The 16,064-nt window shown below is 37.7% G+C and overlaps 1 protein-coding gene across 1 annotated transcript; it reads left to right on the forward strand.

Moving 5' to 3' along the window:
* The first annotated feature begins 205 nt into the window (after positions 1-205).
* LOC109240555 lies at positions 206-15,909 on the forward strand. The gene is made up of 14 exons (XM_019407206.1): positions 206-522; positions 1,508-1,626; positions 2,317-2,747; positions 2,826-2,860; positions 2,955-3,030; positions 3,138-3,216; positions 4,918-5,001; positions 5,103-5,275; positions 5,564-5,617; positions 9,099-9,255; positions 11,297-11,516; positions 13,692-13,805; positions 15,593-15,715; positions 15,849-15,909. The coding sequence occupies exons 3-14, from the start codon at positions 2,409-2,411 to the stop codon at positions 15,907-15,909; spliced, it is 1,515 nt and encodes a 504-aa protein (XP_019262751.1). The 5' UTR covers positions 206-522; positions 1,508-1,626; positions 2,317-2,408.
* Positions 15,910-16,064: the final 155 nt, after the last annotated feature.

Below are 16,064 nucleotides of genomic sequence, written 5' to 3' on the forward strand. Positions count from 1 at the left end.
ATTGGATATTTATACCTTTTATNATATAAAAATATATATATATATATATATATATATATATATATATATATATATATATATATTATCCCAATTCTCATTTAATAATATAAAACTCACTCCGTCTTGTTTTAACAACCACTTTAGCTTATTCCTGTTAAATATCTAGTGCACCAGACTGCCCCATGCTCTCAAAGTAATAATATTTTGGAATAAATTGTTTGAGTTAAAGCAACATTTCTTTTCCGAATGTTGTAAATAGTTGGCGCCCTTATTATTACAGTAGTAACTACGGAGTATTATTTGTGAATTTTTCTTTTCTGGGGTTGAAATCGGGGTGTTGGAGCCGGTGAGGGTCTGTGTATTTTCTTTTCTTCATCCCCCGCTCTCGTCCTTTCAGCCTACATTTCACTGCAGTGCTTATACGCTCTCCTATAAACCAAACTCCCTAAGTCCCATATCCAGCCAGCTTCTTTCTCGTCATCTCAACTTCCAGCATAGCAGCAAAAGCCCTACTCCTTTGAGGTTAGATTTCCACAAATATTGTATTGTATTCATCGAATTACAGATTCCAATTTGTTTTATAACTTTAAAATTTCTCATACACCTTTTAATGAGAGAACTGTACTAGACTTCATCATAGTACGGCGAACCCTGTGTTTCTCTCTCATATTTGACTCGCTACTCTAGGACCTTCATGAGAACTGCGCCAAAGAAATTATCCTTGTACGTGGCGAACAAGCATTTGACTCGAAATGCTGCCTAATAGATTCCTATGTAATCTTGTTGTGCTAATACGTATCAATTGCACGTTTGGTGTTCGATGAAAATCCTCTGTCACTTAAAGACTGTGGATTGGGCCACTTTGATAGGCTTCACTTAGGTGCTAGATGAAAGGTTGATCACATTGTTAGGCAGCGATTCCATATCTTTTCTATGCAAGACTTCCCCTATGTTTCTACTGGATCAGCGTGCAATATTAACGATTTGATCATGTATGAGTGAAGTGAAGAATCCATTTTCAATGTTGTAAAGTAGGATAAATATTTTACGTTTAAGGGTTGCCGAGGAAGTGCACATTCCTTCATTACTGTAATGTGGGGGAGAAGAGGAAGGATTTAAGGAAGCGAAGTACGGGACAATTGGAGAGTGCTTTATAAATCTGGATGTGAAGAGGAGACTTTCTTTTTTAGTTGTCATTAAGCCGCAAAAACAATATCAGGGGAGGAGGGATAATAATTTTCTACGGAACAAAATAATTGACCCCTTCTCATTTTCTGCTCCTCCCTTGCATTCCATTTTGTGAATCGAATGTTTTGCAGGTTATCATTGTCCTTTGTGGATTGTGCATACTAGCTATTCATCTGATACAAATTAGTTTTTTTCTAAACTGCTTCTTGGACATTTAAAGCATCTACAATTTGATGTTTTAATTAATGTTGTAAATGAATGAATCTAGCAATGCTGAGTTGTCTTGCTAAGGAAGGGTGTTTTGGAATATTCTGAGCAGTAGGAAGGAGGGCTTGAGCAGTGAAGAGGCAGAAATTCGAGCAGATGAAAGAGGATGGAAGGCACATTTACCGACATTCCTCTTAGGATTTAGTGCCGGACCTGCTGGCAACTCTAATTGTGTGTCATCTTTTGAATTTATCCAGTTTTCAAGATAGACATACATCGTTAGAATAGTCCACCTAGTTTGGAATTATTAGATTTAATTCAAGACAATCAGAGTATTTGACATGAAAGTTTTTCCAGTTAAAAGGTAGAAGACAAGGATAATGACCTTTGCATTCAGAAGGAGGACCACTTTTTGCAAAATTTTATCACCTTCCCGACTGGCTGTTGTTTTAGATCAAATCTTATCTGCTGGTTGAATGAGTAGCAATTGATCTATTCTATTTTGGATAAATAATGAGTGCTTGCTTGAGTTCGAATGGTAAATCAATGAGAGAACAGTTGTTCGATTTTGTTTGCTGCTTTCAGAGTTTTAGGATGAAACTCAATGCTATGAACAGTAGACACCATGTCTTCTAGTGATTTATAAAATTGTGAATAAGTTTCTCAACTTGGGAAGCTTCCTGAAAGAAGCAAAATGGGTTGACAGAAAAGCATTTAGTGAGAGCATTCTCCGTTCTTATAAAAAATAAAACTTTGAATTGGATCGGTTCTCCCAATGCTAAAGCCACACCTCAGTTTATCTATTTTCTTCCTTTTTTCTGTTTATTGAAGACATTGATTATGATCCTTTTCTCACCAGTCAACTTGCACAGCAATAATATCTGTCTATTGAACTCATCCTTCGCAGACTTTTGTATGCAGGTGGACTGATTCTTGGCCAGCCTGGTATCGTGAATATTTGACTCTTCAAAGTTCTGGAACTTGAAGATATTGGATACTTATGTTTGATATTTATGGATGACCATACTGAACAGCCACTTCCACCTGGAGTTTCTATGTCAAATTCTTCACCGCTTGTGCCAACTTATAATCCTGCAGGCCATTTGCCTCACTCCTTTCAGACAACTGCTAATTCTCATTACAGTGCTGGCAATGGCGATGGCACTCTTTTCCCTGTTGTTCCTTCTATTCAACCTTGCTCTGAAACTTTTCGTACCTCTGGACAAGAGTCTTCTGAGGCTATACTCAATACATTACCGTCCAATTTGGAATCTGCTAACGGATTAAAGTTGCAGCCGCAAAGTACTAATGATCTTGAGAGTGCTGCTCAGAATGCTGTTCTGCATGAACAGGTCTGTTGTACCCTATTTATTCGTCCTTTATTTCTTTCTTCATTTATATTGATCTAAATTATTTGTTTGCCTGCACAGGAAATTGCAGCCCAGAAAGTAATACAAAGTCAAAGGTTTGTCTTTGTTGCTTTTGTTTTGTAACTTTATGAAACTAAAACTATACTAAATAAATGGGTGTTTTACGACAATTTCACTTCTCAAATCCAGAGAAGCAAGGCCTGCAAGCGGACCTGAGGATAGTTCAGATATTTTCTCAGGTCGACATGACCGAAATGCTTTAAAGGTGTTTGAATTATTTTAGGACTCTTTGTTACCTTTGTTGTGATATCTTCATGGCAACACATTTTCTAGTTGGCCTTACTAAGTCGGTCTGCTAACTGCAATTTATAGGAGCATTTACTCCAAATGACGGCAGAGCATCGAGTGCAAATGGCCTTAAAGCGTGGCAAGGCGACACAGCCTGAGGAAGGTTGGTATCTTCGTGCAATTTATATGGAACAGTTGATATCCTTGTGATGATGTCATAATAAAAACATAGAATAAATTTATTACAAACGTTTTCTTTTTAACTTTTAATATTTTCGCAGGCCATGAAACAACTGAATTGTACATGTTACCAATGGTTACTGCCAGAAGTAATGAAACAACTAAAATGTAAATTGAAAAAAAGTCCTACCTTTTCCTTCACAAGTATAGATATATGTTTACTTGCAGCATATGAAGGCACGGAAAGTCAACAAAATGAATTTGTTAACACCTATTGGCTTTATCTGGATGATCCTCATTCTTTTGCCTTTTGTTTTATGTGCTAATTTTGGCTTATTTTGTTGGGGAAGAATTCATAATGGCAAGAGAGGTACAGTCTAACACTATCTCTTCAAGCTTAAGGTATATTATGACAGTTTGACCTTGGAAGATGAGTTAATAGGTATTTTGTATCTACATATAAAAAAAGGTATTTTATTAATCGACAACAACAAATACAACAACAACAACAGCCCTGTAAAATCCCACTAGTGAGGTCTGGGGAGGGTAGTGCGTACGCAGACCTTATCCTTACCCCAAAGGGGTAGAGAGGTGTTTCCGAAAGACCCTCGGCTCAAGAAAACAAAAAGACAAAAGGAGACAATATTAGTATCACCATAGAAGTCATAGGGAAAATAGGAACAACATGAAATCCTGAAGAAAGATGCAAAGCAAAGCAAAAGCGATAGCTAGTAAATAGGTCCTGCACTGAAAAGTACGTTGCCACTAGCTGTCTTAGGCAAAAACCCTACCAGACTAGTCTCACAAAGGTACGAAGTAAGACAAGAGTCAACTACCTCCTAACCTACAACTTTAATATTCGACCTCCACATCTTCCTATCCAGTGTCATGTCCTCGGAAATCTGAAGCCTCACCATATCCTGCCTGATCACCTCTCCCCAATACTTTTTAGGCCGCCCTCTACCTCTTCTTGTGCCCTCCACAACCAGCACGAGAAGATTTACCAGATGTTGCATGAAACTGATCTATTTCTTGTTTGGCAAACTTTGGGAGTTGAAGCACTTTATAGTTGACCCTACTATGTTTATCTATGGAAAATTATATTGTTGTGGAGAAATTGTAGGGTCAAAGGGAGATTTAGATTTTGCTCACTCCATCTCTTCCCTAAATTGAACAAATCCAGAGCAGGCCTAAAATTAGAACAATCTGGAATCTAGATCCAAGTAAATAAAGACTAGAGTATTCCGTTGTAAATTGCGTCACTAAAACAGACAGGGCTTTAGATTTGGCATTCTTTGCAGAACAATGGGTGCTCGTACATGATTAGTAGCACAGAATTCAAACCCTGTTTTTGTTCTTTCTTAGTGTAGGCACCGCATTACTTTTATCAGAAAAGAGTTCTTATTTTGAGTATTAAAAAGAAAGCAAAGGACTGATTAGTTCTGGAAATTATGGTAAACTTTCACCCGTTTTGAGCCAGAATTTCATGTACAGGAGAGACAGGTTGCTCTTTTCCATCTTCACAGAATGTTATGCTCTAGAACCATATTATGAAACTTGGAAGTGAAACAGTTATAGATGGATAATCCTCTTCAGTTTTCCTATGATGAGTTAGTTCGATTTGACTTCAAATTTTCGTGTTATTACAACAGGATGAGGAATCGTTAAATTTCTCCTTTGCCAGGTAATGCGGAAATTGGAAATGGATATGGTGTGCCAGGTGGAGGTGCTTATTACAGTGCTTCAACTCCTGATGTCTCGATCTACAGTAAGACTGGCTTCCTGTTCCGTGGGCGATGTATTTATTATCTTGTTCTAAATTCTATATTATATTCTTTGGGTTATTTGTTTTTGCCTTTTCATATTCAGAGACAAATACAATCACTGGTCACAGAACAAATCAACATGGTACAGAGCCTAGTGGGAGTTCTGGACATAATTCTGTTGGTAAAGAGTTGCCTGAATACCTCAAGCAGAAGTTGAGGGCTCGAGGTATTCTGAAGATTGATTCAGAAATAGAGAAGAATGCCATATCAAGCAATGTAAGTTGATTATGAGTTACAGGCTATCTTCCTAGTTCCTGTTTAAATTTGACGTACTTCAGATGGTCCTGGGTGACTAGAATCTTGAATTAGACATCTTTTCTGTCTTCTGACCTTTGTGATAAACCAAAAAATCCTCTTTGGTTCGTATGAGATACTCGTAGTCAATTCTTAGTAACCTCTGTTCCTAGAACTCAATTTTCAATATCCAATTATCCTCTTCATGCTTTGTCTCTTGAAAATAAAATGTCTCTAACAACTCTATCTGAAGTAATCTGCACATTTCAGAGCTCAAAGGCACAGTTACCAAAGACATCAGATGCCAATTTGCCTGTGGGATGGGTGAGTTATGGCTTAATATACTAGTTTAAGCTTTCCTTTGAAGTTCTTGATTTATTGCTTTTTTTTTTGTGTCAGACAGCTTTACCTGACTATAATTACGGAATGTTAGCTTATGATTTGTTAAAAGCTTCAGTCTAATTTATTTATTTGTTGATTGATATTTTGGCAATTAGAGCATTCGTACTCTCTAGTTTTTTCCTCTTTCTTGTCTGGTCCTTGAAAGACTTTGACAACTGAAAGTGTATCGCCAAAAGCAACTTGTATTTAACCCATCTCCCTCCAGCACACTTTTTGCAATTGCCCCTGTTATGACCTCCATGTTTGTTTCTTGAAAACATACTAATTCTGCCCCCATTCTCTAACTCCCACCTTGATGGTGGCCCTCTTATTAAGGTCATTCAATCCCCTCAGCATTCTAAGATAGGATGTTAACCTTGATAGATAACTTCTTCTCCTTCTCTCACTCCTCCGACCTCCATCAACTCACCCCTCCCTCAACTTCTAGCTCTTTTCTACACCACAATTCTTCTTCCTTTTTGGGCTTTCGCCACTCTTTTACCCCTTCCGTCCGTCCTACTTCTTTTCCGTAACTCACTAGACTCATTAGCATTTCTTTCATTGTCGTTCAGTAATTGCAATACTCTATCTTCCTTCCCTTTTTTATCAAGTAGTAGGATTTTATAAACAATGGACGAAAGATTCACCCTTGTACAAGAAGTGTACCAAAAAGTAGAAAAGCTTACAAAATGATACGCCCTCCGTCCCATTTTAAGAAAGACTTTTGAAACTTGTGGTTTATAACAAGCCATATATATTTTGTGTGGCTATAAATCATCATCTCATTAAGGGTAAAATGGAAAGTTTAAAGTTGAATAGTTTCTAAATATAGAAAGGTATCATTTTCTTGAGGACAAACTAAAAAGGCAAAATACATAAGTTGCACCCTAAACTTTCAGAAAACTCGGTTGCACAAAGGAACTTTACGGGCGTTCATGTTCCCCCTTATTCTTATTTTTAGGGGATATATACCACCCAAAAGCTGACATGGAACAATTTTAAATATAAAAGATTTATGAGCGCGTATGGAAATGCAAAACTGAAAATGTTGGTCCATCTTCTTTATTTTTTGTTCATTATTTTTAAATATTTTTAACAAGTGGGCCTCGTACCTTCCCTATTCCTTCTCTTCTTCGCCCCCACCCTTCCCTTTCTTCCTTGCTCTGTCACCATTTTCAGCCATAGATCTGGTTCATTTCTTTCTTTTTTTTTTTCTTTGTTCTTCTTCAACCAATTAACATGAGTTTCTTTTTAAACAATATTAGAGAAGAGCCACCAATGATTCAGCAGCCACGTTTGATTGTATAGGCAAAAAAGATTAGTGGAAAATCTATGCTCTGTGAGTGCCCAGTAACGCGAGGTGGGTAGAATTCGCCACTGTGTTTATAGGTTTTAGTTTCTGGGTTTGTTAAAAATAAAAGAAGAAAATTAAAATACATTTTACGTGGAAGATCATTTTCCTTTTGAAGCCAAATTTTAGAATTCAGTAGAAATTTCAACATCAATGGCGTTGACCGTGTGAAAATTACAATTCTCCATTATTGACGTAAACCAGTGTTGTCAAAGGCGCGCTTAAGCCCTGAAGCGAGGCTCAAAACATGTTGAGTGCTTCGCCTCTCTTTGTGGGCGCTTTAGTGTCGCATCAAGGCTCTAAGGCATACTTTTCCTTGCCAATGAGTGTAATCCTGAAAATGCGACATTAAATAATTGATATTTCGCTTTATCGTAAGAAAATTCAATTTCTTTGTCCATATATTTGCTTTTAATGCTTATAATTATTAGTCTTGGACTACATATCCATATTTTTACTTTTTCTCCAGTTGCGCCTTTTTTCATTAAAGCCCACGCTTTAGTTGCGCTTTGCTCTTAAAGCCCCAACAGACCTTAGAGCTTTTTGCACTCTTCGCCTTTGATAACACTGACGTAAACTGCTTGCTTCACTAACTCGAGAAAGGAGGTGTGTTGGCTGAGTTGATGAAGGGGATGGTGAAGAATTTAGCTTAAGATAGCTACGAAGTGGTGAAAAAAAGGGAGATCAGGTACTTTAGATGTTAGAAATTGATAGATGGAATAATGAAAAAAATGGCTAAAAAGTGAAAATAAGGACAAAAAAATGGGCAAAGATGAGGTGGTAGAAGAAGAAAAAAAGTAAAATTATTTAATAACTAATGTGTCTGTGAGGTGGCGCTTACGTGGCGGGAGTGTATATCACCCCCAACCATGAAGGTGGTGTTATATGTCTCAGGGGGTATATATCCACTAAAAATAAGAATGAGGGGGAACATGAACACTCGTAAGGTTCCAGTGTGCAACCGAGTTCTCCGGACAAGTTCAGGGTGCAACTTATGTATTTCCCCAACTAAAAAGGAATGTGCATCACATAAATAGTGATAGAGGGAGTATGGTTCTCCACAAATGACACCTAATTTCTATACCTACAGGGACTTCATGGGTGCACCCAAATGAAATAAAGGATAAAAGGCTATCCTTCCCTTCAAAGGACACATTAATCTTCTATCCTCCATCCTTGCAAAGGACTCACGCCAAAAAGCTCCGAAAGCATAAATACCTCTCCCTCAGCCATTCGGATAGTCTTCTTTCCCCTTCAATAATTGCCAAAGGGAAGGCATTCTTCTCCACTCCTGCATTTTCGTGCCCATTGGAACGACCAACAAACGCGGACATAGCAAATTCCGTGTTCAGGGTCAAAATCTCCTCTGCAACTATCAGTAACTGTGTTCTGGAGATGTTGCCTCCTATGTTTTCGCCTTGTTAGGTGTCTCCACCAGGTTTTAGTCTTTCAGACCACCACCAACATCCTTAGGCTTGAATGTCATCAATTCCGGCTTCATAGTAGTGAACCAAGAAGTATGTCATTAAAGCAGTTCTTATACTTGTCTTAGTAGTATCGATGGATGATACTAAGTTTCTTTGTTGTATTGTTTCAACTCTAAATTGAACCTACATGTGTTTGTTAGCAATTTAGAATTCTGTGGAGAAAGTCAAGAGTTTATCAGTGTTATTAGAAGTCATCGCTTAGCAATGCGAAGCGAGGGGTTATCGCTTCATGGATGAAGTCATGTGCTTCAGAGAAGTGTGCTCTTCAAACAATGAAGCAAAATGATCCATATAAGAAATGGTCGATTTTTTACATCTCAACTTTGAGGAATTGGATTAATGTCGTCAATGTTGTATATAAGACGCTGAAATAAGCTATTTTAACAGCAATTTGATTATTGTAGTACTGAATTCATGTATGTGGTATGTTATGATTTTCCATAAATTGTGTGCTTCACTTCAAGGAAACACACGCTTTACTTGTCGCTTTCGCTTCAATTACCACAGATCTTGTCACTTGCGCTTTTCCCTTTAAAAAATACTGATGTTTATAGTGTTGATAATTTTCTGTAATTTGAGAATGCAGATTGAAGCTAGGGACCCTGCAAGTGGTGCTTTATACTATTATAATGGAAGTTCTGGGAAAAGTCAGTGGGAAAGACCTACTGAGGCTCCTGCACTAGTTTCTGGGGGGCATTCAGTACTTCCTGAATATTGGCAGGAGGTTTTTGATGAATCAACTGGTATGCTATGTATCACAACTTTGCTAGTTGTTTACTTATTACATGTTTATTTCATTATTTGTGGATGGAGAAAGATTAGATATTACCACTTAGAACTTTTAATTCGTTGTAATACATTGAGTTAAAATATATATTTTTTCTAACGTTCAATTTATTTTCTTCATTCTAGTAGGTTGATCCTTTTTTATTAATGTGAATCTTGATACAGTTGCTATTTCTCAAAAGATTTTTTGGCTTCCCCTTTTCTGGATTTGCCTTTTCCAGGAATCATTTCATTCTTTAGTTACATATTATAATGGAAATGCCCTTTTTAAGAAGATAATAAGCAAAAAAGGGAGGCTACAGTAATTTTTTTTCGTTGATAAAAGTAGGACCTTTCAAATGTAAAAAGAAAAAATAAAGAAAGAAAGGGTGATTCAGACTTACAAATAAATGCTAAGGTCATATTCCTGAACTACCTTACTTTTTACATCGGGAAGACCTTAGGTGCAAAATAGTTGTAAAAGGTTGATAATTTCAAAAGATCTGAAGAAAGAGAAATAATCATCATTTATTGCTACTAAAAATGAGGCACTGTTTCCTGGCAAGTGCCGCAACTCAAGTGAAAAACTATACAAGAACAGTTCTGGGCCCAAACCAGGGGCAACTATCATTAACTTCTCCCGTCTGACCAGACCCAAGCCAAGATCCAAGTGGTCATTTATTTGTAGGTTACAGCAAATGAAGCTATTAGTTCCTCAACAAAAGTGTCATATTGGTACAATGAATGGTGGATGCCTTCCTATTTGTAGGCCCGATGCTCTTTGACGTAAATGGAAGGACTTAGATATATAGCTGAATGACTTTGGACCAAATCCCAACCCTTTTATAGATGTGTATAAGCCTTTATTTTCAACTTCAGGTAAATGATCCTTCTTTGTCTACTCGTGTTACAAGAGCCCATCGAGGGTAAAATGAGTAGATTTCATATGGACTGCTGGTTACATAAACTATTAGTACTTGTGTTTTCTGTACCGGCGCAAAATAGATCTCTTTAAAAGCAATCTATTTTCCATGCTAGAACAGAAATTCCTTTCAGTTGGAGACATACAACTTTTTACATCTGTATATATCTCATAAATAATCTCGATATGGTATGTTTTGTTAGGCTTAGTCTTCTTTTTCCTTCATAAGAAAAAACCAAAGGTCCTGAAGTGCTTCAACTTGTAAATCTAGGGACTAAAGTTGCAATTCGGCAAGTTGCTCAGAGCACAAAACACACATATGAAAACTGCAATTTGATAAGTTGGTCTCTTGATCTTTGGTGGCATACTGTTGATTATCTTGATATTCTTCTTTTTTTCCTTTTTAAATTTTTTCTCATTGCTGTAATCATTTCCTGACACATTAATTTTTCCAGATCTTTGTTATTACACGTGTCTTTTTTATTTCTTGTTGTTATTGTTTGTCGCTTCCTTTTCACTGTTCCTTGAGTCGAGGGTATATCGGAAACAGCCTCTCAACCTTTACAAGGTAAGGATAAGGTCTGCGTACACATTACCCTCCACAGACCCTGCTAGGTGGGATTACACTGGGTTTGTAGTTGTTGTATGTTAAAAAGCCGTGTTTTAAAATAAAATATAGTCGAAGGTGCAGTAATGCTTGGGATAACTGTACTGATTTTCCAAACCCCTAAATCCAGAGGTCCTGTTACATTTCTCCTTTATCATTTTGGGGCAGCTCCATTGTGTCACTGCCCAACTAGGCATAATTTACGACCATGGGGGTCCCTGTACATCATAGTTTGAACTTTGACGTGCCTTTTTTTCTCTCTTTTTGAACTGGTGAGGGTGTAACAGTTGTACATTGTGTGTTTGTTTACTGCTAGACAAATAAACAAAGAGAATCTTATCTAAGGTATCAGTCTTATCTAGTCACAATTTTGATTATTATCGCTATCTAATTGTCAAAGTACTCCAAGTGCAAACGTTGTTGTATGAGTTCCTGACATTTTCATATCATATTGAACCTATATTTTCAATATTACAAACTGTGTTTGCAGGTCAAAAATATTACTATAACTCAAAGACGAATGTATCACAATGGGAGCATCCTTCTAAACCACAGCAGGTTCCCATGCAGCACCATGATGGAGTAGTTGCAAGCAATGCAACCAATATAACTTGGGGTGATCAAGCTTCCACATCCCAGAAATGCATTGAATGTGGTGGATGGGGCGTGGACCTTGTACAGTCGTGGGGTTATTGCAAACACTGCACTAGGTATGTTGTCAATGTATATATTTATCTCTTTTTGACATTTTTGTGTTTACTTGTTTGTGTTTTTGTTGCAAGTACTCTTTCTTGAGAAAGATTTCAACTTAAACTTTTTTGCAGCTTTTAGTGCTTTCTTGTTTTTGCTCTCCTATTTGCTTGCTGTTAATGTTACTGCACTGCCTATATGTGCAGTCTAATATCTAGGTGTGTTGTCAATGTATATATTTTTCTCTTTTTGACATTTTTGTGTTTACTTGTCTTGTCTTTGTTCTCGTATATTGGTACTGCGTACAAGTACCCTTTCTTGAGCAGGATTCCAACTTAAACTTTTATTGCAGCTTTTAGTGCTTTCTTGTTTTTGCTCTCCTATTTGCTTGCTGTTAATGTACTGCACTGCCTATATGTGCAGTCCAATATCTACTACATGCAGTTGAATTAGAAGGGTTCTTTGAGTTTAGTGTTTTCGGTTCTGTGAAATAATTTGAGTATCCAATCAAAAACCTTAAGTTTGGAGTGGCCCAAGACATTATAAACCTCTTTAGAAACGCTTGCACAACCAATGAGGGTCAATTGTATTTTCTAGCATCCTTCTATACATGTAACTCACTTCTAGAGTTTACACGTGGATTGAAGACTTTTCTTTGTCAAATTTATAGAGGACTAAAATTTGGACCTGATGTAAAGAGAGATCAAACTCATTAGGCTAAAGAGTGGTATTCGAGCTGAGAGAGGGGGGGGGGGGGGAGAGAGAGAGAACCGGAGGAAAGTTAATGGTTCGATGGGCTGAGTTGCAGGACAAGTCCAAAGCAACAGAGTAGGTCGAGAGAAGACGGTTGTGCAAATGGGCTACCAGTGTTTGGCTCTGAAACCATGTCAAAGTCAATCAAAGAGTATGGGTAATTTTCCAAGACATTGAGGCAATGGGTGGAGTGCCTCAAGACATTATAAACCCTTTGGAAACCCTTACAGAACAAATGGGGGACAAGTGTATTTTCTAACAGGTTATTTTCAGCATTTTCTTTAAAAATTCTTTCTGACTTTATTTAGTTTGAGGAGAAAAAGAGCAAGTTTGAGAAACAAGTTTATATAGTTAAAAGAAATTCTAGTGCCTCTGCTTGTTTAGATTTCAAGTTCCTCTTTTGTCTTGCTTAAGCTAGACAAAGAAATTTGAATAAAAAAGCTGATCCATAACAAATAACTAGGTTGTTATATAACTCCCTTGTTCGTACTGGTACTTTAGATTTAAAAACAGCCTGTAAAACCATTGGATCACAGTGTCTGTGAACATGGTTATAGTCCACTGAATGTAAATCATTAAGTTTGCATCATTCGAAACTTTATCATTGTCATAGACCTTAAACAAAAAAATATACTCCCTGCGTTTCATATTAAATGAGGTACTTTCCTTTTTAGTTTGTTCCAAAACAAATGGCACATTTCTAAATTTGGAAATAATTCAACTTTAAACTCTTCATTTTACCCTTTTTGCCCTTAATGAGAAGATTTTATAGCCATACAAATGGCATGGCCCCACGAACCTTTTACCCCTTAAGCTTTTAAGCCCACAAGTTTCAAAAGTCTTCTTCTTTTTTCTTAAACTCCGTGCCGAGTCAAACTACCTCAAATAATATGAAACGGAGGGAGTAAGTATTTTCTCGCGAACCACTTAAGCGTTTATAGAAGGTTGTTTACTCAAATTCAACATCATATTAGAGCATGGAAAGGTTTTGGATTTGAGTTTTACTGTCTCCACAATCTTAGTTTGTGGAAAGGTTGCTCTGATGGTAAGCAACCCCCACTTCCAACCAAGAGGTTGTGAGTTCGAGTCTCCCCAAGAGCAAGGTGGGAAGTTCTTGGAGGGAAGGATGCCGGGGGTCTATTTGGAAACAGCCTCTCTACCCCAAGGTAGGGGTAAGGTCTGCGTACACACTACCCTCCCTAGACCCCACTAAGTGGAATTATACTGGGTTGTTGTTGTTGTTGTTGTTGTTGTTGTTGTCTCCACAATCTTAGTTTGAGAAATAGAATTAACCACAATTGAGGGGTAATTTTTTAGACTTAAATAAATAAAAGTATTCCGTGGGTCACAGCTAATCATTTAAAGGAGCTGTCTCAAATTCAACGATCATGCTTATCTAGGATGCATCATTCTTCTGAACATTGATACTGTTTTGGATGCAGAGTTCTTAAGCTTCCTCAAAGCCACTATCTGTCAGCAAATGTGGAGAGACAACAGCAAACTTCTGGCTATGCAGGTGCTACGGACGACACTGAGAAAAGGTTTCAGGGACAGAGGTATGCTGCCTGTTCACTGTTCAAGTCTATTACTTCTAAACAGCTTTATAGGTACACTTTGGTTTTGTTTAAAGAAAAACCATGGGCTTCTCTGGTGCTGTTTACTGTTATTAAGCCTCTCCGTTATCCCTTTTTTCTTTTCCAACATCTCCCGGGTGAAGGGGCTTGTTGGTGGTGTTAAGGGAGGTGTGTACCTGAAGATTATTTTATTGAAGGGGAAAGAAAAGAGCCATTACTTTTTCTGGGAATTGAAGTGGAGGCATATTAAGGGTATGTTGGTATGATGGAAAATGATTTCCTAGAAAATATTTTCCCGGGAAGAAAGCATTTTTTACTTATTTTCTGGTGTTTGATTAATAAGGAGAAAATATTGTCCCAAGAGCATTTTAATATATAATTTAAGCAAACACTATAATCCCGGACCTAGACCCGACCCCGGACACCAAACCTACCTTGGCACCCAACCCGAACACCGACTCTGACTGACACCTGGCCCCGACTCCGAACCTCGACCCCAGATCCTGAACCCGACCTTGACACTAACACCCGGTCCTCGACTTTCGTGTTTCGGATTGTAAAGTCCGGGTCGGGCAGGGAGCGGTGGCAAGATTTTGGGCGGGGGGGGAGGGGAGAGGTAGGCCGGGGCGTGGGGTAGGAGGGTAGGTCTGTAGGAGGGGGGTGTTGTGGGTGGGTGTGGTGATGTCGGGGTGCAAGGTGGTAGGACGGGTTTTGGGGGCCTTGGGTGGTGACGCTGGCGAGGTTGTGGATTTGAGGGAGTGACAGTAGGGGTGGGGAAAGTTGGAAGAGAGTTTTGGAAAATGTTTTCCCTTCTGTTGGTAGGAAAGTAATTTTCGTCCAAATGGAGGAAAATGAGTTCATTAGGAAAATATTTTCCATAACATTTAGGCCAACCAAACATGAGAAAATTGAAAAACATTTTCGAGAAAATGTTCTCCTTCATACCAAACATGCCCTAAGTGATATGGATGCAGAAAGTATAGTCTCTTGTCCTCAATTATGGTCACATATTTCAAATTTCTCTCATATTTTTCTTCTTTTTGTATATTTTTTCCCCTGTCTAGATCTTTAAGAGAAACTGAGAGGAAGTAAGCGTGCGTGGATATTAAAGTTAAGCGTCGGATCCTGATTCTGCACCATTGGGGTCTCACTTGTTTCTGACGGTAGTCTTCCTGATATGTATACATTCCCATTAGGAATTCAGGTCTTTGATGTTGCATTAGTTCTTTTTGTCCATGATAATGATGCTTAAGTTTTCGTCATATCGAAGCCTTGCATGTTAGTTTTGTACTTAGTAGTGGTGTATCATCATACTAGTTAGTGAATGAACTAAATGCTTTATCCCTTTAAACTTTAAATGAATGTTTTTATCTCTACATTCTTCCTTATTACTATTTTGGAACTTATATTGGTGAAATACAGTAGATATAGATGACAATGGAAGTATTTTCTTAGAAAAAGTTTCTGTTAACTAGCTCTGTCCCTTGTTTGTCATGAGCAACTCTCATCCTTGCTTTATTTCACTGGAGGTAAGTAGTTTGCCAGGTAAATGATGATGATAATACAAATGATGACAGCAGAAGATGTCAGAACAATTGTGTCATGCTGCATGTAGTAACAATTAACTACCGTTTGGACTAGTTTAAGGGGAAGCTTTTCACTGCAATACCTGAAACTAATTGAGAATACTGTTTAACCATGTTCATGCATATAGATCAACGAGGATCTTTTTTAATTTTCTAAGTCTTATCTGATCATTTGGACTGCAGGTCCAGTTCCAAACCACCAATTGGTAAAAGTAACAAAAAAGACAAACGGAAACGCAATGACGAGGATGACGAGCTGGATCCCATGGATCCAAGCTCTTATTCCGATGCTCCTAGGGGTGGTTGGTACGTATTCCAAGGCAGTGTGCTACTTGCCCTGTGCTTCTTGTTTTCCCTTACGTAGTTTCCCATTTCAGAGATTTTTGAAGTTCTGAAGTCATTAACTGATGATTTCTTTTATTGCTTTACCACTCTGTAGGGTTGTAGGTCTCAAAGGAGTGCAGCCACGGGCAGCAGATACCACTGCAACGGTATGTTGACTACCTTTCAAGTTAATGAATAAGGCTTAACTTGTCTTAAACTGTGTGTGCATATATATATATATATATATATATATATATATATATATATATATATATATTGATAAGATAATGTAAATATCATTAATAATGTACCAAGAAGGTACTGAAAGCAT

This window comes from Nicotiana attenuata, unplaced genomic scaffold (genome assembly GCF_001879085.1).
Source record: "Nicotiana attenuata strain UT unplaced genomic scaffold, NIATTr2, whole genome shotgun sequence".
Lineage (NCBI taxonomy): Eukaryota > Viridiplantae > Streptophyta > Magnoliopsida > Solanales > Solanaceae > Nicotiana > Nicotiana attenuata.

Excerpts from the sequence above, each read along its gene's own strand:
- LOC109240555 (XM_019407206.1), top strand. The coding sequence starts at position 2,409 with ATGGATGACCATACTGAACAGCCACTTCCACCTGGAGTTTCTATGTCA. Across the intron at positions 2,861-2,954 it reads AAAGTAATACAAAGTCAAAG|AGAAGCAAGGCCTGCAAGCG; the intron begins GTTTGTCTTTGT and ends TCTCAAATCCAG. Across the intron at positions 15,716-15,848 it reads GATGCTCCTAGGGGTGGTTG|GGTTGTAGGTCTCAAAGGAG; the intron begins GTACGTATTCCA and ends ACCACTCTGTAG.